This window comes from Bipolaris zeicola, assembly GCF_000523435.1.
Source record: "Bipolaris zeicola 26-R-13 unplaced genomic scaffold scaffold_204, whole genome shotgun sequence".
Lineage (NCBI taxonomy): Eukaryota > Fungi > Ascomycota > Dothideomycetes > Pleosporales > Pleosporaceae > Bipolaris > Bipolaris zeicola.
The window spans coordinates 21,118-44,776 of record NW_006912253.1 but is presented as its reverse complement, the minus strand read 5'-3'; the positions used below and the strand labels follow the sequence as shown (position 1 = coordinate 44,776).

Sequence of the window (23,659 nt, the reverse complement as noted above, 5' to 3'; positions counted from 1 at the left end):
AGTTGCAAAAAAATATCGTATTGATGGTAATATCGTATTGAGCGTCGGCACTCGCCTGCGGCGAGTGTCAGCGCAGCTGACTTAGCTTAATAAGCTAAGCCTTGGCACGGATAGTCTAATTCTTTCTCGAAGAAACGCAGTTTTAGTATTCGATCGCCGGAATGAATTCTAGCAATAACCAGAAGAGGTGTGCTTATGCTTGATAACTTCACAGTGGCTAAATCACAATCATGGCTTGTGTTCTTGCTCTGCAATAGTCGATAAGGAGAAGCAGTTCAGAGAAGATTGAAATACTACTGCTGATTTGAATAAACCATTTCTATATATTCTGTTTGCGGTGTCCCCGACATCGATAGATAAACGGAGAAAAAAACATTTGCATTAAAAACCATCACCCTCTTTCCACTCCCTTCCCACCTCCAACGCGCGATTCCGCGGGTCATCGCCTCGAGCATAGGCATCATGTTTTAACTGATCGACCATCGGCTTCAAGCGGTCAATCTCCCTCCTATACTCCTCGTCCTTGCCTGGCCCAGGTGTCTCGATTTCCCTTAGCATTTGCATATTGCCTTGTTTCTTCGCCTCTGCGATATACGCTGTTCTCTGATACCAGTTCAGGAGCTTCCCTCGGTTGTCGCTCAATTCGGCCTCAAGAGCCTTGAAATTGTCGTATTCTTCCTCGCCACCAAAACAGACGCCGTATTGGTCACAGAAACAGACATGTTCCTTTGGACAGTAGATGTTTTGACCCGTGAAGATGAATTGCCAGATGTACTCAAAGATGCGCCCGCTAAGGTAGTCCGGTAATTGTGTGTTGAATACCCAGTCACGATACCAGACGTATTGCGCCAAGGGTTTTGCTTGTATCCGTTCTCGCGAGAGGGCAAATTGGGCGCAACAAGGTTGCGCCAGCACACTAGGGATTTCATCGAGAGGGAAAAGCTCGCTCCAGGACTTTGCAAGAAGAACCTCTTCCGGCTTGTTTTTGCTCTGTTCCGTCATGCCTGGGTGCATCCAATCCGGGCAGCCTGGGAGCCAAGTGCACTTCATGTTCACAAAACCTTCTCTCCAAACGCGTGGCCGACTCAGACGAGTGATCATTTCGTGTGCGTCGTTACCCAGGAGCACGTCATTATGCCATGATAATTGATGCGCATGCATGAAAATGGCGACATCAGGAAGGTTGTCGTAGTTGTCAATAATCCACGATAGGTAGATCATGACTTCGTGGCCCTTGTTCTTTGTGGGGTGCAACGGCGCAGTTGGATCGTCCGCGACATAGACGGCTCTGTCTTGCTCCGGTACCTTTTCCAGTAACCAACCGATGTCCTCTTTCTTCGTCTTTGCGATTATCAGTGTCGATGTGTAGTTATGCCCCGGAGGCATTGGCGAGCCTGGTTTGAACACGGGTTTCGGATTCCAATTCGTGTAGTCGGGGTCGCCCAATGGGTCCGCGCTGTGCGGTTGCGCATTGCTGCCAATGTGTTCTCCCAAGCCCACATGTTGGGGAAAACTCCTCCACGTCTCGCTGGTGCGTATGTCGGAGTAAAAGAATGCAGTTATGGAAAGGACGACGAACACGGCAAGGAGGGGAATGACGTTTCGTCTGGTCATGGTGCGTAAGGAGGGAGGTGGAGAGAGCGACTTGGAAACCAAGAAAGCGGAGATGGTAGGAATGGAGACGTGGATTGTGTGAGAGCCCTAGGAAAGTCCACTGCGAGAAGGTTAACTCACGCTTGCGTCGGACTGACTGGGTGTATCCTTACTATGAAAGCTGACCACGATGTGGAGGTGTCCGCGCGGCAAGATTAATGCCAAATTACTGCCGTGTCCCTTTGCGAACAGGTGCAGGTAACGCGACTGCCAAAACGCCCCAGAGAGGGTTGAGAAGAGGGGGAATACAGGATGCCATGGAGATGACCGCGTACTCCCCTAATGTGTCGCCGCCGTCAGGCTGGTAACCTGTCGATGCAGGCTTGTGTCGCTTTAAGTTAACCCCCCAAGTGACCCACTCACAGGGACCCCTGCACGGGAGCCGAATCAGTATGGCGTCGAGCGGGTCGATCCCCAAGAATACTCGAACGCTTCCATTAGCTTGAAAAGCGCCACAATCGCTACACTGAAGCAAACGCTAGTAATACAGAGTGGCAAAAGTCACCGTATGAAGACTGGTTTGATTGTGGCACGGATTTCAATTTTCTACATGCTGAGACAAACCAGTGTGTACCCTAGGCTGCTCAGAGGATGGCCTAAGCTACGACATTGTGTGATTTAATAAGCCTGGCTGATCAACTGGCGAGTTGCGTACTATCGCAGAACCAGGAATATAAGTGGAATCATTGTCAGGCATATGCACACCTACATGCAGGCAATCTAAGCTGCGACAGCACCAGCAGCTATGTGCGCGCTCCATCTTGAGACGGCGACATCTGATCAGAGTCTTTTGAGGCGATAGGTTGCAAAGATAGTTGGCAGGAAGGGCTGAGTGAATGGACATATTCTCCGACTTTGAATTGGCGCACAGTCGAAGGGAAGTGCGGTGATGAGCAAACCACGTATGACCAAAAAGGGAAGTGAGGTGAATGAAATTTGGGGAGGGGCCACGCACCTTGCACTGTATGTACCTTAGAGCCCGCACATATTATGACCGTTTGCGTCGAGCAAACAGCTCAGCTACAGGCTATAATCACATACTTTGATATCTATGCACGACTCGGCCAAACGGCTAGTCTTGGCATTCCGACATGCGTCAGACAAAGCACGTGGGCGGGCAGTGGCAGCGATGCATCTACAGTCATCGGCGTGCCGGTCTACAATGCGAAAGGCTGTGAATGTTCGACGGCGAAACTTTTAGGCCCAATTATGCTACTGGGTCGGGAGGGGCTGCGCTGACATGATGGCGGTCATGGTGGATGATAGTGAAAGTATTTAGACAGTGCTGATCATGCGGAAAGGTGGTGTGGACTGGCTACTGGATGTCCAGGTTGCATCGAAGGACAGTAGATAGAAGTACAATTTGGTGTCGATCAAGATGACTGATGGTCCCAAGGGCTATAGACGATGCCCCGAAAGCATTTAGCGAAGTGCTGAACCGATTTTCCAAGGAAATTACCGAGCTGACGAAGGATAATATCATGTCGAGCTGCAAGAAGGCAGACCACGGTAGAGTGCTACCTGCGCTGCCGTGAACCATATCGATGAACTTTTGTCGACCACATGCCCTTTGTGTAAAAGCCGTATTAAACTGAACCCCAGTGAAGTAGTCATAGGATTACAGAAGTGAAGTGCTGGAAAAGGCGCCAAACCGAGGAAGCCATACGAACCCTAACTTAGTACCGCTTGGGTTCTGCCTAGGTCAGCTGGGGAGCTAGCGGTATGAGCGATCGTAATCACCCTCGTTGTACGAGCGACCTCCACCTCCACCTCCACCACCGTACGCGTCACGGGGAGGAGCGGCATCGTAGGCACCGGCAGCTGGCGGAGGAGGCCTGTCATAGTAGTCACCGCCGCCGCCACGACGGTCGTACCTGCGCTCCGAAGCATAGCGGTCAACACCCCGGGGGTAGTCATCACGGCGGCCAGCTCCATAGCCACGATCGTCGTATCGCGAGCTGCGAGAGCCATAGTCATCGCGTCTGCCGTATCCACCGCCGCGACGGTCGTACGAGTCGCGATCGCCGCCGTAGCGAGGACCGCCCCGGCCGCGCCCTCCAAACTCTAATACACTGTCAGCCCCATCATCAGCCATGTAAACAACAAGCGAACTTACCGCGCTTGGGAGGGCCGTAGTATTTGCCCGGAGTAGGTGTGCGAGGGCGAGCACGGCGAGCCTTCTCGATGCTCAATGTGCGGCCTTGGTGAACTTCTCCTTGCAGTCCCTCCTTGGCGTTGTCGGCCTGCTCAGCAGTAACCATCTTGACGAAACCGAAGCCGCGAGACTCCTTGGTGTGGGGGTCGCGCATGATGTTACACTGCTCGACATCACCGTACTTCTCGAAAAGACGCGTGACCTCGTCCTCGGTGAGAGTAGGGTGAATGCCGGTGACGAAGAGGTTGGAGCCTGAGTTGCGGCTCTCGTCGTCATCGTTCCTGCGCTCCGGGGGCGGACCACTGCATCAACGTTAGCAAACTCTGCCATCAAGAGGAGACAACAACAAGGGCAGCAACTCACCGGCTATCGCGACCACCTGGAGAGGCGCTGCGAGGACGCGCTCCGTCATCGCGACGGTCAGCACGCGGAGACCGGCTGCGATCGCGTTCGTAGCCGCGAGGCTCGTCTGGGATGCAGTCAGTATGCAGTAAACAAGGCACAGGCAGACAAACACACCGTCGTAGGGGCGCTGTTCGTTCTCGTACTCCATGATGATGATGTCGTGGTGGGTCAGGAGTTTGTTGGTTGAGGAAAGGTGTTTGCTGAAGCTGGAGTTTAGGCGGTTTTTTTGGCAGGGCTGATCGACCGTAGCCGCGTCTCGCTTAGTAAGCGTCGCGCTAAAATGACCGGTGCTGCACTGAAGTGGAGTAAAAGTGGAAGAGGAGGTGAAAGGGAGTCGAGGCACAAAGCGAGACTGGCTGCTATTTGTACGAGCATGAAAAACGACGAAGCACCAGGCAGCTGAGTGAGGCAACCGCTAGGGGCACCGGCCACGCAGCAACTCTGCTAGCCGGCCCGTGAGGCTCGGCTCCTCATCCACATATGCTCCCAACGTCTTTAACCAGACGGGCCATGACCGGCAATTCGAATCGTCAACTCAAGTTCATATTCAGGCGTCTTGCATCCGACACTTCGTTGCCCTTGCCTATGGGATCCCGTGCAGCCAGCAGCCAACCACTTGCGCCATATCAACATACCCTGCCCGAAACAACACATGGACATGCGCTGACCAGTCCCTGCTGTGAAATTTACGCCACATGCCGTACGCCTGCAGTACACCTTCCAACCCCCCAAGAAGGTATATTACAAATGCCAAAGATAATACAAGATGCGACATGAGTGGCCCATGCGCAAGAAAAGTAAAAGAAAACAAACAATACAGTATCCACAACACTTACCTACCAACCCCTCGGTCGCTTCTGCCGTTTGCGGGCCACTGCTTTCTTGATCGCCGCTACGTTTGCATCAGACGTGTCTACAGGCCTAACAGGATCTGAGTCAGCAAGGCCATCCAATTCGTCGTCGTCGAGCTCGCTCAATTCCTCGCTCATGTCTCGAAGCACCTCACGGCCCTTGTATCTTTCCTCATACACGGTGGTGCCGTGCACGTCGAAATTCTCAAAGTACCACGGTACGCCACCATTACCCAATGGATTGAGAAGGTTCTTCTCAGATCTCGGAGGAGTCAAAAGCTCTGGGCGGCCATTTACATGAGCGTGGTTTTCTGCGAGAGCATCGCTTTGAGACTGGTTCCTTGACACGTGTAGTGCATCTTGGCCGAGCTGTAGAGCAATTGCTGCCTCGTCAGCCGCTTCGTCATGTATCCGATCTGCATCAGCAGCGTTCTCGTCAGGTGTAGGCGCCATTTGCATCTCCTCGGGCTTCTGCGCCATTGCAGCAGCCTCTTCTCCGTCGATAGCATCTTCTTGAGCCTGTGCAATGCTTGGCTGATCCATCTCAGTGGTTTGTCGAATGTTTTCGTCGTGTGAGAGAATACTGGGTCTGCGTTGGAGCTTTTGGTTGAGGAGCGTCTCGAGGTCGGGTAGTTTTTCATACGGCCTGCCTGCCAACTCGGATTCCTTCCGCATCGCATCTTCAAAGCTAGGTTGTAAGACCTTGGTGATTCGCTTAACAATTTTCTTCATCTCTTTCTGCTCAGATGTCAGACTGTTGTGAGAAACCTGGTTTAGTTGTTGTTCAGCATCATTGATGTTGGTAACAGCAGCAAACCCAAGTTCAGCGCTCAAGACCGCTGCCATATCGTCGTTGAACACCTGGACGGATGTGTAGAACTTTTCGTCAAGTTTGGTTTGAAGATGATTGAATCCGTCGCTAAAGTAGCCTCGACTATCGAGTCTGGCACAATGTTAGTAGAAGGTCAATGAAGTGTGCGTAGTGGGCTGCTTACGCTTGTGCTCGAGCCAAAATGGGCTGCAGTAGTGTCGGGATGGGAAAGTAAATGCAGTCCACAATCTGCTGCAAGATGAGGACATCCTTGAGTTTTTCAGCCTCTCGCTGTTTGACCATTTCGCAAAGCACACGAATCTGTTCCATGTCATCTTCAAGGCGCTCTGCAAATTCAATGCGTCGTTGAAGTCGAGGTCTGCCGGCTGCGCCCATGCCTGCAAAGTTACGCCGGGTAATTTCCATGGATGAGAAGGCTTCCATTTGAAGCTGAAGGCGCTTCAGAAGAGCAGCACCACGTCGTGCCTCCCTCTTCAATGTCCAGTATTTGCAAGCATCCTGCACAAACTCCTTTCGCTTACGAACGTTGAATCTTATTAGCGTATTTTCGACGTTGTGGTATACGGCTTGCGGAACAACAGGGGCTCCAGAGGGAAGTCTCCAGGACTTTGTGCCTGATGCACGTTTGCGCTTGTTGGAGCCTGTACCATCGTCATCTGGTCCCTCAATGGAAGGCATTGCATGCGATGAGCCGATAGAAAGGGCGTAGGCTTGACTGTCTGGCCATCGGACATGACGCATTGTATGGCGGTAAAAGGCCTTTGCATCTGCAATCGCACTCTCAACATCATATTCCCGCTTCCAGTCAGACGGAGTGTGACGGTCACAATAGGCTTTGAGCACAGTCGCATCCTGTGAATTTGCCGATTGCGATGCCTTCATGCGTAGACACAGTCTGGCTCTGCGCGCACATGTCACGTGGAAAGCCTCAAAACATGATTTGTGTCCGCACTGGATACAAGCGCCCATCTTCTGTTTGCAGATGTAGCATGACTGTATTTTTGGTCAGTCTGATGTAGAGGTGAACATAGTATCGTTATCTTACCAGCTTCCAGCGTGTTTTGGGCACCTTTTCAACATCCTGTACTGGTTCTTGGAAAGTTGCATTACCAAGTGATACCTCTGGAATCCACATGGCGCACAACAGATGTGCCCACTTCATGGTCGTGGTTTGTTTGAATGCGCCGTCTACATTTGGACAGAAAATGCAACCCTGTAACAATCAGTATAAGCATAGGAGAGTGCATGTTGATGAGACGTACCGGAAGCTCACTAGCAGGCGTACCGCGCCCTACTAGCTGGCACCGTCTGCATAGCCACTGGCCTTCTGGAATAAAAGGCACGCCGTAACATTCTTGATGCACAGCCAGATCGCAGCCATCGCAGAATACTATAGCATTGGTGTTCTCGCAATCGCCATCATCGCAAATGGCACATTTTGTGTCCTGCTCTTCGCCTTGTCCAGCAGGCTCTCCGTTGACAGCGGCCGCACTGCTAGATCGTGGGCGATGTGTCTGTGGCGGCTTAGGGTTTGGTTTAGGTATGCCTTTTACACGTCAGCTAGCGCACTGTGGACACGAATCGACCTCGGCTCAACTTACGCTTCTCCAACGCATGCCATTCCTTCTCAATCTGAGTAATGGTGACCTCGAAGATTGCCGGTTTAATCCCTTCGACGCCTTCTTCTTTTCTCTGCACATTGAGCGCTTCCAGCCATCGTTCATCCTGTTCGTCCATGTCGTACTCTACGCGGCCTATAGCAACTGCGCCTGTAGTTCCCTCGGCCTCTGTCTGCAATGTGAGATCGAGATCTTCTTCGATTGAGCCTTCGGGGAGTCTGATTAGGCTATTCTCCGAACTTCTTGCAAAGACCTCGCTCTCCTGGTAGCCAATGTTTGCCATGGTCTTGTCCACATAGTTGACTTTGACACCTTCGCTTTCCTCGTGCTCTTTGAAAGGGTCTACTTGGCGCACTGACGGCTTGGGCAAATTCAGTTTCTCGCGGGGGTTCATCGTCGGAAGCGGATTGATGCGCGGTCGAGGAGGGGAGCCCAATCCCGCGAGCATAGAGTGTCTGTCGCGCGGGGGTCGTCCGGGGCGTCGCTTTGGCGTCACAAATGCACTCGCGTCCTCTTGCTCGGCAGTCTCCACCTGCTGTGCCCGCATGCCATCGAGGACGGTGGAAAGACCCGTATCAATCGCATATTGGCCACTGGACGAGATGTCCTGTGGAGTACCAGAGGCACTCTCTGCGGGACTGATGCCATCAATTTGGTCTGCGCTATAGACGGGGAATTCGGCATCTATGTCGAGATCCGGGTGAAATTCATCCCAAGATCTCTCTTCGCGCGGCTTGAATCCATCGTTCTGAGCCACGGCGGCGGCGACTGCAGCAGCCGAACTGGAGCGAGGTCCAGCTGACGGCCGTTCGCGTCGGGGTCGAGAGTATGAAGGTGATGGCGCTGGTATGGAAAGGTCCTGTCTCCCTGCGCGACTGCGGGCACCCGTGTAGCTATACCCAGGCGTTTCCGGCCCTTCAAAGTCGACGTACTGTCCACCGCCCCCTCTGCCACCTGGTATGTACTTGCGCCGCTTGTTAACAGGAGCCGAGTCGGATATGTATCGCCGGTGTGGTCGTGTACTTCTCACGCGTGGTCGTGGAGTGTCGATTGGCGCCATGTAGACAGCGTGGCGTGTTGGGAAGCCGGCAAGGGTGGGCTCGAGGTCGCAGAATAACGCGTCGGCGACTTGCGTATCTCACCGAGTAGCCTGAGAAGACAGCGTGTGCATCGAATCTGTGCAAAAGCGTGATAATGCGATGGCCCTGCTTGGTGAGATCCAGCCCGGGGATAACCGATCCGGTTAGTGTACCAAGACGGCAGGTGGACCAGTTCGCAAGACGCAATGATCCAGGCATGCCACAAAGCACCCACGCCCGGACGGCCTACTCTGGACTACTATTCGATACTGGGCTGCCCGTCATCCCATATCCCATAAGCTCCACAAATAACCGTTACGACTGCCAGAAAGCCGCCCCGCTCGGAGAATCAATACTATTCTAGTCATCATACCGAACCACTATGGGACTATTGGGGGTTGCATGCGAACTGTTCTGTTAATACTGCGAATAATCCGGCATGAGCGTTGACCTTGTTTTTTTTCCCGCGACCCTCGCCTGCAATGTATCAGAAACTTTGGTTTTTTTTTGAATGGTCTCCTCACACACGTTTGCACGAAAGCAACCTTAACATAGTACTTTGCTTCACTAACAGGGCCCCATCACAGTCGGGCAAAAGAGAGGTGAAGCTCCCCGTTGACTGGCTCGTTATCTCAGAGTTGGTCACCAGGCTTGCAATGTCGTATCGTGTCAAATCACGCCTCTTCTCCATATTAAGCAATACGTCATCGCACAGCTTCCTTTTCTCTCATGTTAGCAGAGCAATCACCGATAGTACCACCCAGACTCGTATCGATTCCCATAACAATCGAGTTCTCCAACTTCCGCATTTAATGGCATTCTCACAACAGTGATGTCCCCAGGCCAGTAGCCTTTGACATCAGGATTGGCCTCACCCGTCGCTACCAGCTCCTCATAGGCAGCCTTCCTTTCTCTTCGGAATTTACCAACCTCTCCTATCACGTCAAACAATCTTCTGGGGCTAACTTCGGGTTCCCTGGGCTCAGGAACTGGGTGAGTATGATCAGTAGCAAGTTCGAGCCCGCTCATGGCTTCCAAAGGCAGCGGACGAGCCAGTTGCTGACTAGGCTGTCCACACTCTTCATCACCAAAGAATGAAAAGTCGTGCGACGCAGCTTCCCAAAAGGCCTCTGAATCAGTATCCTCAGTGGTTGACCTCGTGGGATAAGCGCGCCAACTGGTAGATATCTTTTTGGGTGCCGGCTGCGGAGAAGCCATCTCTAGGACAATACGTCGTAGGGCAAACAAGCTGTGCGCATATTCCTCTTCGGCCACGACACGCCTGCGACCTGGAGGAAGCGCGTAAGTGTTTCGGGCACTTTGTCTAGCAATCGAAGCCTCATCTGCCGCATCTTTGATGAACTGTATGATACGGTCTACCATATACTTTTCAGCTGCGATAGGCACACTGGTGAGAACCAGTGTATGTAGATTGGGTAGCATTCCTGGATGCAGACGGGGTTCTTGCGATTGGCGATATGATAGCCGAACTTTCATATCTTCAACATGATTAAGGGGATCTTCTTGACATATCGTTTCAAAAACAAGTGTAGATGGGAATTGCATATCGGGGGTAGGCCTGGGTGGAAACAGCGAAGGGCTCCATGATGGGGACAAGTCACCCTCGCGACTACCTCTGTGGTTTTCAAAGCTTTGCTGAAGAGGACTGATTGGGGATAACGGCAAGCCCGTCTGATTTCGGTAATTTGGGGACTCTTGTTGGCCCAACGGCGGCTGTGAAGTAATGATGGCAGCTGGAGTTGGTGCAGCTACTGGTTTGTGGCCACTGGCAGCTGTGCTTGAAGACGCATGATTCGACGTTTCAGCTGGCGGGAAAGAGCAAGGCAATTCGATTGGGTATGAATAATCTGCAATTTCCTGAACAGTTGTGAATTCTGAGTCAAGCTCAGACATTGACAACTCCGTATTTTCAAGCTCATGAGCTTCTGGACGCTCATAGGCCCCAGGCCCTCCACAAAGTTCTGCACGTGGCGATTTAGATCTCTCGATGGGAGCATTCTCCGTCACTATTTGATAGTTGAGTCTAACATACCTCAACTTGTGGCGTGCGAATTTGGACAAGATGGGCACCAGCTTGGCGACACTCGGCAACTTCATGTCGTCTTCTTCAGAACTTGGGTCGACAGGATAAGGATTCCTGATCGTAGCAGGCAATACGCCTGCATCCAGAACTTTAAGGCGCCCTGATCGCAGCAGAGAAGATATTCCTTCAATGGTGATGTTGTTTGCTGATAAGTAGAGATGGGATATCCCAACATCTCGTGCTTCCTCGATTGGTAGTGTGCCAACAAAACCTCCCATGAGCTTTTTACGAAGAGGTCCTACGAGGTTCTCGGACTCGAATACATCTATTTCATTATTCCCTTGCTCTTGCTCAACAGGTGCCAAACGACCCCGGTGTGTATGTGGAGTGATTACTATCTCTTTCAAACAGAGTTCAAGGAGAAGTCGCGTACTGGTATCTGTCAAGAGGTTGTTGCTGATATCAAGACTTCTGACCCGACTTCTGATCGAGTGTGCGACTATTGAGAAATCCTCATCTTTCAAGCCAATACCGCAGAGGTTCAGAACACGCAGGTTGAGAAGGTGCTTGAGAGCGGATAACACCGCTTTGCCTCTAGAGGCTCTAGTCTTGGACAAATCCAAAGAGACAAGATCAGGGAAATGCGGAAGAGCCTCTGCAAGCCCTGCTGATGTGGCATTCATACAGCCCGAGGCATCAAGCAGTCTCAAACTGAACACTGGAAACTTAGGCCTTAGTCGTTGGCTTGGATAGCGAAGGCTAAGAAGGCTCGCATGGTCAAAAAATGGAAGGCCATTGACTATCAAACATTGGAGACGAGGGAGGTATTCCAGACAGTCTCGAAGCCACTCTGAATGTGGACCAGAATATATTTCGGCATGGGCAGGAGGAAGACAGAGCGTGTGCGTGAGCTCACATACAGAAGCGCGCGCATTAGACAGAATACGCTTAAATCGCGTTAGAGCCACTGATGTGTGAGTTAGTAGGTATTTCCTGCTCCATGAATCGTTCTTCTATACCAAAAACAACGTCATTCTGCTCCCCGAAATGAGAGGCTGGACTTCCCCAGAGCCATGGTGTAAAAATCTTGTTCCATTCTCGAGAGACCAACGCTGCAGAGCATAGTGCTTGGGAAGGTAGGTACGGCGCAATGAGTGTCCAAGCATTGGGACAAGTCGCAGCTTCGTACGAGGGCAGGTCGTCCATTTTGATTGCCAATATAGTGTCAAGATAAGCGCTATGTCACCAGTCGAAGAGACGAGGGGGAAGGTTCGGGACATATAAGCGCAGGATTCAGGATGGTGGCGGCGGCAGTGTTTGCATTGGCATGCAGGTTGTGCCAAGGTCATCCAGTCGATGCATAACTCGGCAATTTCAATGTGGAGGCCTTATGGTGTTGTAGATTTGTGTGCCAACGATATAGTCATGAGATTGTAGAATGAAGGATCGTAACTCATGAAAATGGCATGCGTTGGCCCTGCGTCACGGGAGATACACTCACGTGAGCGTCCCCACACCACTCCACTTCCCAACTCTCTGCGCCAGTGAGAATGGACAACATAAGGCGAAAACTGCGTTCCTAGAAACTGAGTATCGCAGCGAATAATCAATGGTGGCAACTCGACAACGCAACAGAAGTATGAAACGATGGTCATTTTGCCACTTGGTCTCGGGAGTCTAAATTGACATGAAAAGAGGATGAGTGTGAAGAGCCGCAACGGTTAAACTACAGATTGCCATTCTATTCATTTCCAAAATATAGCATGTATACGTTTCATCAGCTGGTGTGATTTCTCAACTAAAACCTCAACACTCCTAATCCCATAGCCCTTCAAGTCAAAGTAAGGTCTTTTCATGTTTTCGTACACAATAGTTGTTCTAATATAACTACATCTGATACTTGTCATGCGATGGCCTATATTTGATCCAATCCTTTCTCCTTGTAGGTATGCCTACATATCCAGTGACTCTTTTTACATGTAGTCGACAACTACAAGACTCTGGACTTAGGTGGACACAATATCTAATAGTGGTCGCCAAAATCTTTTAATCATCTGATTTAGGTCTGAGTAATATACAGGCACGACGGTTTTTTGGTGAAGCCTCATCACGTCAGCGCATGGCTACGTAGCATAGGCGCGGGGAAGTGGGGGCATCCGAGCGATGCGCGTCGTCACGTGTGTGGTTAGCGTGTTGTCGAGTAAACATAGCCGGCATTAGTTGTGATACAGCAACCACACACCTGTTAGGAGCACATTGGAGACCAAACTATCTTGAAACCCCTTTCCATGATGCCTGCTGCTACAAATTCCAATTCTCGCTCGCCCTCTCCTACGCCTGCCCGACCCATCGCTGAGACGCCTGGACCACGCGCGCAAGGTCTAATCAATGTCTTCAACCAAGCCTCAAAAGCCACTTTAGACAAGTGCTCGGCCAAGAACTTTGCTTCGTGCTTCCCCACCGCTGCGCAATATAGCCCAGAGGTTCTAGACAACCTGAGGGGCCAGATTGTGGACCAGCTTGACCGAACATGGAAAAGCAACTTTGAGGATATCATGGAGAGGAGGAATGTAGTCAAGCTACTCAACTCTCTGGACCAATGTATAGAAGATGCAAGGCTACGGAAGAAGCGTGCAGAAGAGAGCGCAAACGGAGGACCCGTGGAGACGCCCGTACCGTGAGTACTACACATGCGCCGACCCGCTTCTTGTCGTAATGCTAAACCCTATGCAGACCTCACACCCTTTCGCCTGCCGAGATCCACCTAGCCCATCTCATGCCCTTCCTTGAGAAGCAAGCGACCGCCATGAACACCAAGCTCGTCGAGACACAGCAAGCCAATACGGAGCTGCTATCGACTGTCACAGCGCAGCGTGCGGAGATTGAATCGCTGGTCAGAGGGTTGGAGAATGTTATAAAAGATCTGGAAGCCAGCGCTCAGACAATGGCTCAAGATGATGTGCAAGATCTGAGCAAGGAGACTAGGGATTTGGAAATGGCCATGCGAACATGATTTCAGACGAGGGAACATAGTGTTTGAGCAAGTATCACAGACTCTTCTAGGAAGAGTTGGGGGGTTACCAGTGGGCTTCCTCACCAAGAGCGGCCTTTGGGCATCTGGCTTGGGACATGTTGTAAGACATGCGTACGAAAGGGCTTTCAAGAGTCGAGCACTTGGGCATCCTCGTAAACGGCGAGTGTGTCATCGCCTTTTCCGGGAGCCCTCCGAAAGGAAACTGCGTCTGCAGCCGTACGCAGTCCTGTCCCGGAACCTCGCACACGATGCCAGCCAAAAGCGTTTGTGGATGAGCGGGCTATCATAGAGAGGAATTCCCGTCCGGTGCATCATGTACAATTGCAAGGTTATCTGTGTCGAACTACTTAGTATCAGCAGGTATAGCCATGGAAGGAACAAATAAATACATGAATGGGCAAGGAGAGGGAGTGGAATGACCAATTGATTTGGAGGCAACAAAGAAAGATGTTCATAGTCATCTTCATCTTAGTTACATATCCCAACTATCTATAAGAGAATACCCAGATCTCAATATATTGCTTCTCTAGGAGATTCATCCTGACACTTGAGCATATCTGCTCCAACCCAAACCATTCGACTTGGTACCTTTGTTGTTTTTGTATGTCAAGCTGAGATTGGACATTCTGCCAACATTCCTCATATTGTGTATCATTTTATTCGCAAGATATATTACTGAGTTGCAATGCTAGCGCTTGTATCTATATACAGAATTTGCTAGGAGTAAGAAAAGAACACTAGACTCGTTTTTTTTAAGGACCAGGGAGAAGATGCATTTCCGTCTTCATTGACTAATCACAAATCCCAAAAAAAGTTTACAATTCATTCCTCTATTTTCTAAAGAAACACTCCACAACCTTGTAAAAAAAACCTACTTCAAATAACACGCCAACAGCCCCTTCAAACTCAATTCCTTCCCACTCTCCAGTAACTTGTTCAGCGCCGCAGAACCAAGATATACGGGGCACTTGATACTCTGCGCCTCCTCAACCGCCAACTTCAAGGTCTCCACATAACCTCCCAGTACGCTTCCATTTCCATCCTCCTTACCCTCTAGAATGTCAATCATCTTCTGGCCCGCTTCCTTGAACATTGTGCTGCCACCCGCGGCATCACACACGAGGGTGTAAAACTGCGGTAGAGGGATACCGACGTGTTTGGCGAGGGAAATGGCTTCGGCTGCGGCAACGAGGTGGATGCCTGTCAGGAGATTTACAGCGTGCTCTAGTTTTTGGGCCTTCTCCTCGGGAGAAAGGGTAGATTTGATGGAAGTGACGGGATCGGATGTCCAGAGACGGACGAGACCGGCGTCGTCGTTTGCGCCCCAGCCGCGGTCGAGGGCGGAGAAGTAGACTTGTTCTGCGACGGAGCAGAGGGTTGTTGGGAATGCTGCGGCGCGCGCTGAGGAGGTGATGATTCCCTTTTTTTCAAAATACACATTAGCAGCGTTTCGAGCAGAACAAAACAGTGAGTAAAAAAGAAAGTAGTAGAACGTACCGTATCCTTGAGAATAATTGTCACAGCACTCGCCCCCGGAAAATAATCCTCCTTCAACGTCCTCTGACTCCTATTCTCAAACATCCAACTCCACGCCTTCGCATCCTTCTTGCCCACAACCTCATCATACAACTCCTGCCCATTAACCCCCATCCTGGCCGCAAACCCATACGCCTCGTTCAGCGACAGAATCTGAATCGCAGCAAGCACCTGATGCACCATCTTCATATTACTTCCCGCACCAACGCCTCCATTTACAATAAAGAGTTTAGACGGCGCACTCATTTCTTCTAGCAAAAACTGGCCCTTCTCAAATGACGCCGCAGACGCACCCGCCATAATCGACAGTGTACCATCCGCCGCTCTAATCGCACCCCCAGACACCGGTGCATCAATAAACGCAATATCCGATCGTCCAATCTCCACCAATTGCTTCTCGACCGCCTGCGCGTACGCACTGGGCACCGTGGAGCACAGCAGCAGCGTTGCGCCCTGGGGAAGCGCATTTACGATGCCGTCGGCGTCGAAGAGCGCGGGTTGGGCTTGTGCGGCCGAGGCGACCATGACGATGTAGAAGGGCTTGTCTTTTGCAGAGGCAGAGAGCGACGACGAGGGTGTGCCGCCGGCTTTTGCGAATTTCTCAAGCGACGGCGGGTACACGTCGAAGCCGGTGACGGGGTAGCCTTGCTTGACGAGGTGCGTGGCCATGCCCATGCCCATGGCTCCTAGGCCGCAGAAGCCAATTTGTGGTTTGGACGACATTGTTGGTGGTTGTTGTTATTGTGTTTTGGAGGGGTCAAGGTGGTGTGGTTTGGGGGGGAGGGAATCGATGGGTAAGAGAGGGTGGGGTTTGTCTGGTTGTATGTATTCACAACCCCCGTTTTTATCGTTTATGAAAATATGGTATGGTCAATAGAGAGAAGGGGGAAAAAAGAATAGAGGAGCAGGAAGAGGGAACAGACGGAAGCCTAGGTAAATACAGGATAGAGTAATGTATGTACAATTAAGATTTTACACGAAAAAGGTAGTTTGAAGAGTTACTCAATGCAGCAATGCCGCTCGAGCTGCCTAATGAAATCCCCCCACTTCGGGGTTGATGTCAATATATACCGAACTTGGTCCCCACCCCCACCTCTCGGGGCAAGAGCCGTGTTGCAATCGATAAATACCCAAGGCCCAAACCCCGCATGTAATTGACGGAAACGTCACGTGAGGTTGAGTAGGTCAAGTTAGGCTGGGACGTTAGTGCATATACTCACTTCCCTCCTCCAATTCATTCTACAGATAAAATCCCAAAGCACAGCGCTTTTACCATTGTTTACTATTCCCCATTACCGATCACCGAGTCAAACTCTTCCTAAATGCCAATCTATGGGCCATCAAAAGAACCACTAGGCTCACCATATTCTACCCCCCATTTAGCCTATTCTCTCCAACCATTCTTCCCCAATCGTGATATCCAAGATTCTTCAGTTCCCCCCCCCTCTTCCCAACAAAAAAGCCCAAGTAGTAAGTTGCATCTAATCAAATACGAGAATCTAAGACAAAAAAGAGACTCAAGCCACTTCGGCGCAATTCGCATCCGGCATCAGTGAGTTGATTCCAAAAAGATTTGGTGGGCGCGGGGGAAGAGTGCGAAAACTTCGGCGAAAAAGCCGATGAAGGCAAGAATAACAAGGAAAAAAATGGGGTAAAAAAGCCAAGAACAAGCAATGAAACAAGTTTTTTTTACTTGGAATGATGGATTTACCGGATAACCAGGGATTTTCGCTGGTTCCGCAGTGAGCTGGTTCTTGGCGAGACACAAGTACTTCATACAAAACATACGTGAAAACATTAACTTTATTACAAATATTCGCTCTCTGCACAAACTCGGTAAAAACGTTCCGCATTACTGAAAATGGTCGAAAAAGAACAAGCCATTCTATCTGCAATCCATAAAGGGGAACGCCCCAACTTTACTGTGAGAGCAAACTATTTAAAAACAAAAACATTCCCTTACATAGCTCGAGCAATGATGAGATTGAAAAGGTGGAGCCATATTCACAGTGTCATTGTCCATTCCATCAGGGGTATACATCGTCAATCCTTGTAAAGACGGACTATTAGTTGACGGAGAGTGGAACACTGCCCAGGCCGTCAGTAACGCATTTAAGCAGCCACCATTCTCTCCTCTTCCCGGCCGCGGTGGTGCTCGCTGGCAATCGTGGACGTGTTTTCATCGTCAAGCTCATCACGGTCCTCGTAGCCGTTACCTTGGTGCTCAGAGGCAGGAATCCACAGACCAGACTCGCGATCAAGGGCTTGGTCTTGTCCAGAGAGGTCAACACCCTCACCGTGGCCACGGCTCTGGTTGCGGCGGCGCTGGGAAAGGGTCCGGGATCGCTGAGAGAGCTTGGCAGAGACAGAAGCGTTCTGGGAGACCCAGTTGGTAAGAGCATCCTCGCAGTCTTGAATAATTCTATCATATATTAGTAGATGTCTCAGTACAGTGGAATAATCATCACGTACGCCTTGCTAGCCTCGTAGCCATCATAGGCCTGGCGGGTTTCGCCAGGAGTTACTGGGGTATCGTCGACCAACTCAAGAAGATGCTTGCCGTAGCCAGCAATGATTGCAAGCTTCTCGCAATGTTCCCTCATGGCATCGAATTGATATGTAAAAGCAGCCTTGAGCTTCTCACGGGTGATGTTGGAAAGCTGAGCTTCGGCGACCAGGGATTCGGCCTCGGCGCGGACAAGCTCTTGCTCGAGGACAACAATCTTGGGAGAGTTGGGCTCCTTGTACTTCAGCTGAGCAATCTGGTCGGTAATCTTCTGCTTGCCTGTGTAATTATTAGCTTTGTTTAAAAACCGAGAGTGTATGTAGCTAACGGTCACGGCTGGGCTGGACAGAGGCCTCAATGTTGCGAATGCTCTTGATCGTGACACGGTACTGGTCGTAGCGGTCTACATACTGATCCTCAAGCTCACCGATTTCGTAGATGAGGACACCGAGCTTGTCAGTGACATCAGAAACATCGTCGTCGCAAGCCTCGCCCCAGATGGAGAGTTGTTGCTGGAAATAGGTAAGCATTATGCCAAGTCACAAACAGCACTGGGCATACTTACTGCAACTTCCATGCGCTCCCTTGAAACCAGCTCCATGCTGCGCATAACGTTCTTCTCCATCTTGACGAGTTGTGAGAGCTTCTTGGCAAGATCGGGACCGAAGGCGCCGGCAGACTTGTGCCGGAAGGTGTGGCCTGAATTCGATTATGGTAATTAGCTACAATTCAATATCATGAAGCATGTAAGAATAAAGAATAGGCAATCCGGTAGCCCATGACGCTGAAACATGGTGGCACTTCTGAGCGCAGCGTAGCGCTTTTGCGCATGTTGCGCCAAACACGACAAAGAAGACGACGAACTCGAAAAGTGATCCTTTGAAAACGTACCGATATTGGCCTTGCCAAAGAAGCGCCCACTCTTGGTCGAGGAGGCGGGAGGCGGAGGGTTCTGGATCTGCGACGCCGTAGGCGCGCGGGACTGGCGCATGCTGTATGTTCGGTGCATCTTGTCTTGCGAGTGTCGTTTGCGGGGTTTGCGGTGGGTTCAAGCACAGTGGGTTGTGGTGTGATGTTGTTGCTGGAGTGGAGTGCAGTGCGCAAATGGATCGTGGTTAGGCCGCGGTTTTGTTCGACCAGTATGAATGACGTAGCTGTGGCTGCCGGCCCACGCGGAGGGGTGATCGTACATACTCTAGTCCTCGGGCTCGTCCGCCATCCTCGCTCACATCATTGCACATCCTCCACACTTCCACATTAGCAATCTACTGCCCCTGGCTAGCATTATACATCCACCTGCATAACCGAGCTGCTGCTCCTTGCCCGCATCTTCCCTCTGTTATCCTGAGCATCTCGAGCTGCCTGCACATACACCGGAATCATTGCACATAGTCAGGCAGCTTTTGCCCTGCTTCCGCGTGCTAGCACAGGCTGTGCCGGATGTCAATGGCGCCAGTGGTCATAGTCTTGCTTGCCGACATATATGACGTTATTGTGTGCCTCTGGCCGGCATTGCGTAGGCGCCACCATTTCCACGCTACCAACAAACAACTTGCCTCTAGCACTACCAAGTGTAACTTAGTGTGTCTAGTCAGGGGCTGCACGCCAATTACAAACGCGCTCAAGTGAGTGAAGCAGTCCAAGTTGAATCATTTGTCACTACACAAATATAGTTTCATGCTACAGCCAGGATGCAATGTATGTACATAACTTGGAATGGGGTATCAGATTGTCTAAAAGTGGCCTTGCATTGCTCCGTCGTGCAGCTGATTCGCAAAGACACTAAGAATGCTACCAGCCTCACCCAATCCATTGGTCGGGTGCAGTGCCCAAAAAATCAACTCGCCCTCTCGTGGCGACCGGCGATGATGTATGGCCAGTAACGCAAGACCTACTACAGCTGCTGTAGCAACACCAAACACACTGCTGAGAAACAATGGAGATGGTAGCTCTGACCGAGTACGTTTTGAAACTACCATGGGCTCTGACGTGACGATGGTACGTTTTTGCGACAATTTGGCAATGCCGGGCAGGTTTCCCAAAATCTCCTTTGTGCAGGCAACGGCACTTGTCGCGAAACTTGCTGGTTTTGTCGTCCACGGCAGTGTCGTGCTGGTTGCAGTGTTGGATTTGCCGGTTGAGACAGCCCAGATGTCAGCAGGGCTGACCTCCTTCTCGTGAAAAAGATCTCTATGTAATCTGTGAATGTATGCTCCTATACGCGGGTACTTTGTCCGGATCGTCTCCCTGAGCCAAGCCTGGGGTACCGGGGGGTAGATGAGAAGAGACAGGTACCCGAAGGCCAAGCAGTCCAAACTCGAGGGCTGATCTCCCCTAGACAGGTACTTGTTCTTGCCCAGTAGATCTGACAACGGGTCCAGCAGTTCGGCCGAAAGAGCGTCAAGTTTGAAGCGGGCAGCATACACCTGGCCACCCAAAAGGCCACCCAAACCCCTGCCCCGTCCTATGTTTAGAGACCTGGGCTGGCTCTCAGTGGGTATACCAGCAGCCCGTTTGGCTGCCTCGTATTCCGAGGATGCAGTTCCCCGGCCAGGCGCAAACTCTTCCTCAGCCGACGTATCCACGTCCAGGCTGCTCAATCCCATGTGTGCCGTCCTCACCCGGGCCAGATCTCGCCGTCTGGGCGGAACCGTATAGTTTGCGTACCATGGTAGAATAGCCGTGTATGCGGACGAAGTAGTCTTGTTGTAGTTCTCGGCGGAAACGTAGAGGGAGAGATCGACGAGCGGTGTTGCTGTAGCCTGGAGAAAGGTGCCGAACCTATGTCGCGTGAGATGCTTTCTTGATGTCAGTCAGTGCGTGAGTTGCTTACGCAGTCCGGTCAGTCCGCTGTGTGCTTGAGAGGCCAGCATCTATGTCGTTGGCGACTGTGGGGTAGTTGCGAAGATAGGCGACAATGTCCTCGAACCCCGATGCCGTTGCAACGCCGTCATCAAAGAGAATCGGTAGTGTTTCTGGAATGAGTGAGACAACGGATAACTTGCCATCGGGGACCAGTGCCTATACCTGCCGTTCCGACTGTTGGATTATGGCTTGCGACCAAGGACCATTCCCCCTCTGGAATGACGCGGTGGCAGTATGCTATGGTGGCTATGCACTCGGCCTCTATCGAAGCGAGGCCAAATGCGGGACCCCATACGTGGAGTTCTAGCACCATTGCTTGTGCGGCGTTGCGGTGGGTGTCTTGTGCTCATCAACGCCTTAGCGGTCCTTGCAACCAACTTTTGCGCATGCCGATCGGAACTAGGGTCGGAACGCTTGCACGTGAACACGCATCATTGTCTAATGCCATAGGGCTGTCGGACTTGTAGGCTAACCGTTCTACATATGTACATGCTCCACTGCCATTCTTGAAACACGTCGAGATCATGGCACCACTCCGAAGATATCTCCGAATCACCAAGCACTCGGTCATCGAAGTACGCATCTATCTAGATCGGCCAGCCGATGCAGATGCATGGCTACTGAAACGCGACGATCCAGCGCTGCCACGCGTCATCCAAGCAGTGCAACCGCTGGTGTTGCCCAAACTCCGAGAGGAAAACGAAAGAGGCAAGGGACGGGGTGCTGCTAAAGCAAAGAAGAAGGGAGTCAAGGATGTGGTCATTCAAGGTAAGCTGCATGGCCGGGAGTGCCGACGATGCAGATGAGAAGTTTAACAGTGGCGTGTGCCAATCAATGGCTAACCTGCTATCAGATGACTTTGAAGTTTCAATCTTCTTGACGGAGCTATCATCCCGGCACTCCGTTCTCACGAAGCAAAAGATCTTCAAAGACAAGGCCCGCATTCAGAGCAACTCGGGCAAACTCACGGGATGGCTAACATCCAGGACGAGTGATCAGCCGGTTGTAATCAATGAAGATGCAGCAGAACCAATCGCGATAAGGCAAGAGGGCGACAGCGGTGCAGTTAACCTTTTTGATATCCCCGAAGTCAAGACAGCGAAGAAGCAACACAGGTATGCATGAAGGGAAACAAACTCTGAGATGGCGCCCAAAAGTGCTTACGCCGTGCAGCGAGGCTAGCGATAGCGAGGCATCAGACCTGTTTGTCTCCGAACAAGCCAGCATTGCGGGAAATACAGCGGAGGACCAGGATGAGGGTCGACGAGGAGATGAGACTAAGAAACTCGGGCTCCGGACGTCCTACGATGGATTTAGCATCTATGGGCGTATTCTGTGTCTGGTGGTCAAGCGGCGTGGCGCCCGAAATGCGGCGCCAGCAAGCGGTGCAGCATCTGGGAGCCAGGCCATGCTCGAGAACTGGGTCTCGACGCAAGCTACAGCTGGACAGCAAGATGAAGACGACGACGCCCTATAGACGGTGTAGAATGTAAAGCCGGCGCACGACTAGATTAGTGCACACCTGCTGATGTGCGTGTGGGTGAGATACGAGATATTTTGCCGAAGAAACGCAGTCTAGCACACACCGACGAATCGTGATGATGGTGGCTTCATGTCATTTCATACTCCACGTGGGCTTACCATTGCATTGGACGGGCGCGCGGACGGCCTAGCGAGCTGTGCGTATCAGAGGCTGCGCCAGGCAACGAACCGTTTTCCTAGGCTGGCCGAATACTTATGCGCCACAGCTATTGCGCGACCTTGGCTGGCATCGCACGCCCGTGCACCTGTGCAACCCTGCATGTCGATGAGCGAGGATGGGTGGCTGATGATCAGGTTTGATTGGGGATACTGTACTTGAGACGCGGCACCAGGCAAGAGAAACACGGTGGTTGAGATAAAAGGGCGCATTTTAGATGATGTGTATGTATGCGCTGTAATGGCGGTGGATGAGCTAGCTGCAGTGCAGTGCACTAGAGAGGATTACAGAGTGGTCTAGCATGTCATCACAAAAAGCGCCAAATGTCACCGTGACTGGTGTCCAAGCCTCAAGAAGAACTATGGTCTTGGCATGGACCAGGCCGTTGCTGGGTCTGGAATCAGCCTTCGGATTGTGCTGGCTTCAGCCTGCTACGTAGCAGTGTGCGACTACACAGTCTGGAGATTATTCGTCTAGTGTCAACAAAGCAGACGTGTCATTGGCGCTTCGGCCTCGCCGGATCTGGGCTTGCTGGTGGTCGAGCCTTTGTTTCACGACGCGACGAGCAGCGCAAGCCACGACCGTGGGGTGGCGGGGCGGACGAGGCTTGACGCGTACCTGCAGCAGGAAAAGGCTGACCATCCAGAACAGGCCATGCAGCCACGGCATTGTGTGTGGCTGGAGATGGTCGGCAGTCAGGCATTAGCAGCTTGGAGCGAGTGCGGGAAATAACAGAGTAGTGGTAGTCAGCTTGGATGGATCGAAATCGAAAATGCCACAACTGAGGGACGAAGGTGAACGGCGGAGAGGAACGCGTGGCCGAGGGATAGAGTTCAGAGCCAGTTTGACAGTCCTTTTTGGCCCGAGGCGCATGTCGATCGCGGAGAAGGACAATGGGGATAGGCAAATGATAGGCGCGTGGCTTATTGGCAGCCAGGAGGTGGACTGCAGTGAGAAAATGGGCAAAGGTCGGAGGAAAAGCGAAATCAAGACGTCAGGCGCGTATACGTATATGGTTATTTGTGTGTGTATACAGTATTAGGGAGGTCGACGGTATACGCAGCCAATAGTCCCCACGACATCATGACATGGCTCGGCGCCTCTTCGCCGCTCCGCCCTCTCCGCACTGTCCGAGTCCTCGGGACAGTATGGATGACGGTGGATGAGACAGTTACAAATGCAAACGTCTTTTTTGCTCGAACCATGGTCTTACTACGGACGCAACGTTGCTGCAGGCACTTGTAACAGCGAGTCCGAATTGCGCTCCACCGCGCTGAAACGGCACGACCTGTGTTGGTGATGTGCGTGTAAACCAACTGCCGAAGGCGTCATGGGCGCTGCTTTGTTTTTTTCCCCTCTTTCTCGCTCTTCGCGCTCTCGG

The 23,659-nt window shown here is 51.6% G+C and overlaps 9 protein-coding genes across 9 annotated transcripts; 2 read left to right on the top strand and 7 right to left on the bottom strand.

The window, feature by feature from the left end:
- Window positions 1-381: 381 nt before the first annotated feature.
- Window positions 382-1,614, bottom strand: COCCADRAFT_106188 (uncharacterized protein; the record flags this gene model as incomplete). The annotated part of the gene is made up of 1 exon (XM_007717951.1): window positions 382-1,614. One exon carries the CDS (start codon window positions 1,612-1,614, stop codon window positions 382-384), a length of 1,233 nt encoding a protein of 410 aa, XP_007716141.1.
- A 2,126-nt stretch (window positions 1,615-3,740) lies between these two features.
- Window positions 3,741-4,067, bottom strand: COCCADRAFT_106201 (uncharacterized protein; the record flags this gene model as incomplete). Its single annotated transcript, XM_007717950.1, has 1 exon — window positions 3,741-4,067. A coding segment is annotated over one exon (327 nt), but the record flags the coding sequence as incomplete, so codon positions are not given.
- Window positions 4,068-5,049: 982 nt separating this feature from the next.
- COCCADRAFT_8249 (uncharacterized protein) lies at window positions 5,050-8,575 on the bottom strand (the record flags this gene model as incomplete). Its single annotated transcript, XM_007717936.1, has 5 exons — window positions 5,050-6,007; window positions 6,060-6,889; window positions 6,942-7,109; window positions 7,159-7,442; window positions 7,498-8,575. 5 exons carry the CDS (start codon window positions 8,573-8,575, stop codon window positions 5,050-5,052), a joined length of 3,318 nt encoding a protein of 1,105 aa, XP_007716126.1.
- Window positions 8,576-9,338: 763 nt separating this feature from the next.
- COCCADRAFT_106209 (uncharacterized protein) lies at window positions 9,339-11,844 on the bottom strand (the record flags this gene model as incomplete). The annotated part of the gene is made up of 2 exons (XM_007717949.1): window positions 9,339-11,605; window positions 11,658-11,844. The coding sequence occupies 2 exons, from the start codon at window positions 11,842-11,844 to the stop codon at window positions 9,339-9,341; spliced, it is 2,454 nt and encodes an 817-aa protein (XP_007716139.1).
- A 1,082-nt stretch (window positions 11,845-12,926) lies between these two features.
- COCCADRAFT_40078 (uncharacterized protein) lies at window positions 12,927-13,651 on the top strand (the record flags this gene model as incomplete). The annotated part of the gene is made up of 2 exons (XM_007717948.1): window positions 12,927-13,315; window positions 13,372-13,651. The coding sequence occupies 2 exons, from the start codon at window positions 12,927-12,929 to the stop codon at window positions 13,649-13,651; spliced, it is 669 nt and encodes a 222-aa protein (XP_007716138.1).
- Window positions 13,652-14,543: 892 nt separating this feature from the next.
- Window positions 14,544-15,931, bottom strand: COCCADRAFT_8246 (uncharacterized protein; the record flags this gene model as incomplete). The annotated part of the gene is made up of 2 exons (XM_007717935.1): window positions 14,544-15,092; window positions 15,170-15,931. 2 exons carry the CDS (start codon window positions 15,929-15,931, stop codon window positions 14,544-14,546), a joined length of 1,311 nt encoding a protein of 436 aa, XP_007716125.1.
- A 1,389-nt stretch (window positions 15,932-17,320) lies between these two features.
- Window positions 17,321-20,892, bottom strand: COCCADRAFT_106184 (uncharacterized protein; the record flags this gene model as incomplete). The annotated part of the gene is made up of 8 exons (XM_007717947.1): window positions 17,321-17,630; window positions 17,681-17,993; window positions 18,043-18,226; window positions 18,280-18,413; window positions 18,606-18,696; window positions 19,628-20,495; window positions 20,548-20,689; window positions 20,742-20,892. 8 exons carry the CDS (start codon window positions 20,890-20,892, stop codon window positions 17,321-17,323), a joined length of 2,193 nt encoding a protein of 730 aa, XP_007716137.1.
- A 211-nt stretch (window positions 20,893-21,103) lies between these two features.
- Window positions 21,104-22,056, top strand: COCCADRAFT_40074 (uncharacterized protein; the record flags this gene model as incomplete). The annotated part of the gene is made up of 3 exons (XM_007717946.1): window positions 21,104-21,347; window positions 21,433-21,694; window positions 21,753-22,056. The coding sequence occupies 3 exons, from the start codon at window positions 21,104-21,106 to the stop codon at window positions 22,054-22,056; spliced, it is 810 nt and encodes a 269-aa protein (XP_007716136.1).
- A 1,238-nt stretch (window positions 22,057-23,294) lies between these two features.
- COCCADRAFT_106206 (uncharacterized protein) lies at window positions 23,295-23,483 on the bottom strand (the record flags this gene model as incomplete). The annotated part of the gene is made up of 1 exon (XM_007717945.1): window positions 23,295-23,483. One exon carries the CDS (start codon window positions 23,481-23,483, stop codon window positions 23,295-23,297), a length of 189 nt encoding a protein of 62 aa, XP_007716135.1.
- Window positions 23,484-23,659: the final 176 nt, after the last annotated feature.